This window comes from Myotis brandtii, unplaced genomic scaffold (genome assembly GCF_000412655.1).
Source record: "Myotis brandtii unplaced genomic scaffold, ASM41265v1 scaffold1003, whole genome shotgun sequence".
In the NCBI taxonomy this organism is placed as follows: Eukaryota; Metazoa; Chordata; class Mammalia; order Chiroptera; family Vespertilionidae; genus Myotis; species Myotis brandtii.
Genome location: NW_005353340.1, coordinates 235836 through 238984, shown reverse-complemented (window position 1 = coordinate 238984; position 3149 = coordinate 235836). Strand labels below are relative to the sequence as shown.

Genomic DNA, 3149 nt, shown 5'->3' with positions numbered 1-3149 from the left:
CGCGCGCCAGAGCTCAGGGTCCCTGCAGGCTCAGGCCGAGGCCGCCACTTGGCAGAGCTTCTCCATGCTGCTGCCCACCCCACAGCCTCCGGCAGGAAACTGCTCCTGCCACCCCAGCACCTCGCAGGTCCGGAGAGACCCGGTGGCTTCCCTGGGCTCCATGACAGCTGCAAGAAAGGAGGACAGGCTCAGCAGCCAGGTTGTAACCAAGTTACTTAGCTAAGGCCCTCTCATCCCTGAACAATAGACGGAGGAAACTGAGGCACAGAGAGGTCCAGTAACTCGCCCAGTCACCCAGAAGCGCATGACCACTTCCTTCTCACTCAGCTGCAGCCCTGGGGCTGAGGAGGGGGCAGGAGAGGGGGGGCTGAGCCAGCAAAGGCGCCTTGCTGGCTGCACCCCTGGCGGGGCACTCACCTTTCGGGCTGGTGGGCGGAGCCGAGGGCTCCTCCGGTGCCACCTGCCCAGGAACAGACCCCTTCACGTCCTCAGTCTTCCAAATCTGCCGAAAGGAAAAATCGCTATGGGCGGGGGAAGTGGTCCCTCTGCAGGCTCAGGGCCCATCCCGTTCCGTCACAGCGGGAAGCAGGGACCCTCCGGGGAGGGGAGGCAGGGTGCCTTGTCGCTGCCGATGTTCATGAATTCTTGGGAAAAAGGTTGCTTAGGCTCCAGCTTCCCTGTGCAAAGTGTTAGCCAAGCTGCAGTTCAGATGGTTCCTCTCCACCCCTGTGTGTTCATAGTACATCTCCCTCACCCCTGACCCGCAAGGACAAGGCTCAGCAGCCAGTTTATAACCAAGTAACTTAGCTAATGCCCTCTCGTCCCTCTGCCACCCCACCGGGGCCCCCTTCACCACTCAGCAGCTGGGCCTCCATCCTCTGACCCTGGTCCGAGCCATACTGTCAGTACCCTCAGGCTGACCACACAGGGCTTGCACTTGCTGAGTCTGGACTTCTGTCGCCAAAGGCCGAGGACCAGCCTCCACTTCCATGCTTAGATGCTTCTGTGAGCTCTGGGCTATGCAGGAGCTCAGCTCCCAAGCTGAGCGATGGGCCGGGGGTGGGGGGGGGGTGGATGAAGAAATACACCTGATGCTCAGCCAGCCCGCTCCTCTGGCCAACCATGTGGACCATGCGCCACCGAGCCCAGACCTGTGGCCTCCTCACCCTGCAGCCAGCTCCGGACACCCTGCTCTCTGCAAAGACCCTGCGCCCCTCAGCACAGATGGGACCTGTAAGGTGACTCCTCAGCCTCATCTCTCCTGTCCGGGCAGCTGGCCCCCACCTGCGTGGCCTCCTCCAGACCCTCTGACTCCCCCTTGTCCTTGGAAATCAGTTGAAACGCCACCTCCTCTGATGGAAATAAATGGACTCTCCTCTCAGAATATCCACCATGTTAGCCGTTCTGCTTCCTGAAGCATCATCTCCATGATGATTCTGAGACTGAGTGTAGAGGCCTCTGAGGGCAAGGCTAAAAGAGCGAGCTTTCCTAAATGCTTACAAAATTCAATGGGCATTTTCTTGAATACCTTGTAGTATTCAATTAACATTTCCTTTCATAAAATGTAGAATTCAATTGACAGTTTTTTGAATGTGCCTCTTAATTGTTTTTTATCTTTACTCATTCCTTCATCCTTCCTGTCAGTCACAGAAAAATCACCTGTATTTTGTTTATCCCATCCTGTTCTTTCCACCTCAATGTTTCTCTCTCCTTCCTTTCTTGGTTTCTTGATGCTCCCCCTCTCCGCGGTCCCCCTTAGAGGATCCACAGCACATTTCAATGATCCTAATGATAGCACAAACCACATGAGTATATTTTCTGCTTGTCCCCTCTTCTGGAATATGAGTATCTGAGGACAATGACCTGTTTATCAGTACTGTCTGTGTGCCCTATATAAAGTGACTGGCACAGAGCCAGAGTTCAATGACTGTTACATGGATGGTTGGGTGGATGTATGTATGTATGTATGTATGTATGTATGTATGGATGGATGAGTAGTTGGACAAACCATTGGGTAGCTGAATAGATTCACAGATGTATGGATGAAAGGGTAAATGGGAGGATAGATATATGGATGGAAAGAACAAAGGGAGGAAGGGAGGAGAGAGATAAATAGTTGGGTAGATGGGTGGATCTTTTATTGGATGGATGGATATATGGGTGGATGAATGGATGGATAGATAGATGGGTAGGTAGAGATATAAATAGTTGGATGGGTAGATGAGTGGGCAAGTGGGTGAATAGATTAATGAATGGTAAAAATATCTCTTTTTAGCACTGGGCTATGTTCTTATGCATTTGGGCATTCAACTTTCATACTTTGTGATAAATGTTTATTTCATTATGTAAGAGTATGTCTGTATAAATTGTACACACATATTGGAAAGAGCCTTGCCTTTGCCCTCATTGCTACAGGGACCTGGTCTGGAATGGTCTCATGCAGCCTGCAGGTTCAGACCCTTGGAGGAAGGGAGCAGAATAAAGATGAACACGCTCTTGTACCGCGCCATCCTCCCACCCCAGACACACCTACCCGGACCATGCCGTCTCGACTTCCAGTGATGATGGCGTGGCTTGCGTCCCATGCTGGCCCCTCCACCGTGCAGCAGCAGGTTATGGCTCCTTCTGGGCCCCAGGCTGTGGTGATGCTGGCCAGGGGCTGTCCATTGACATTCCATAGGGACAGATGGGCTCCAGCACAGGAGACAACGGTGCCCTGTGCAGGGAGACCTGGCTTCACTCCAAGCGGGGTCACTGCCTGCCCCCAGCCTCCTGCTCAGCCACTTGCTCAGGCTCTCAATCTGTGCACCAAGCACCCTCAACCCGCCATCTTCTGAAGACTAAGCAGGTGCTCCAAGACCTCCTGAGACACCCGCTTCTTCCCGCTGACTCGGGTCTGCATTGCGTTCTCGTGCAGCTGTGAGGTCCCAGCTTCTTACACCTCTGCTTGCTTGGACACTGCTTTCCCTGCACAAGCTGGTGGGCTTGCCCTTTGGACTCCTCACAGCTCTCTCCCTGGCAGTATACTGACGGGAAGGGGTGTACACAGAGCCTGCACCTGGCCGGCCATCCCTGTCCCTAAGAAGTTTTAGACATTATGGGGTGGAGGGCAGAGTACAGAGGCTCAAATGGCTACATGTGGCTCATAA

General features: G+C 53.6%; 1 protein-coding gene across 1 annotated transcript in view; it reads right to left on the bottom strand.

Annotated features, from left to right (window-relative positions):
- Window positions 1–3149, bottom strand: part of WDFY4 (WDFY family member 4) — a gene marked incomplete at its 5' end in the record, with an annotated part of 236672 nt that overhangs the window by 3014 nt on the left and 230509 nt on the right. The window contains 2 exons of the mRNA XM_014534916.1: window positions 418–502; window positions 2534–2716. Of these exons, the coding sequence (XP_014390402.1) occupies window positions 418–502; window positions 2534–2716 (268 nt within the window). The remainder of the gene's footprint in view (window positions 1–417; window positions 503–2533; window positions 2717–3149) is intronic.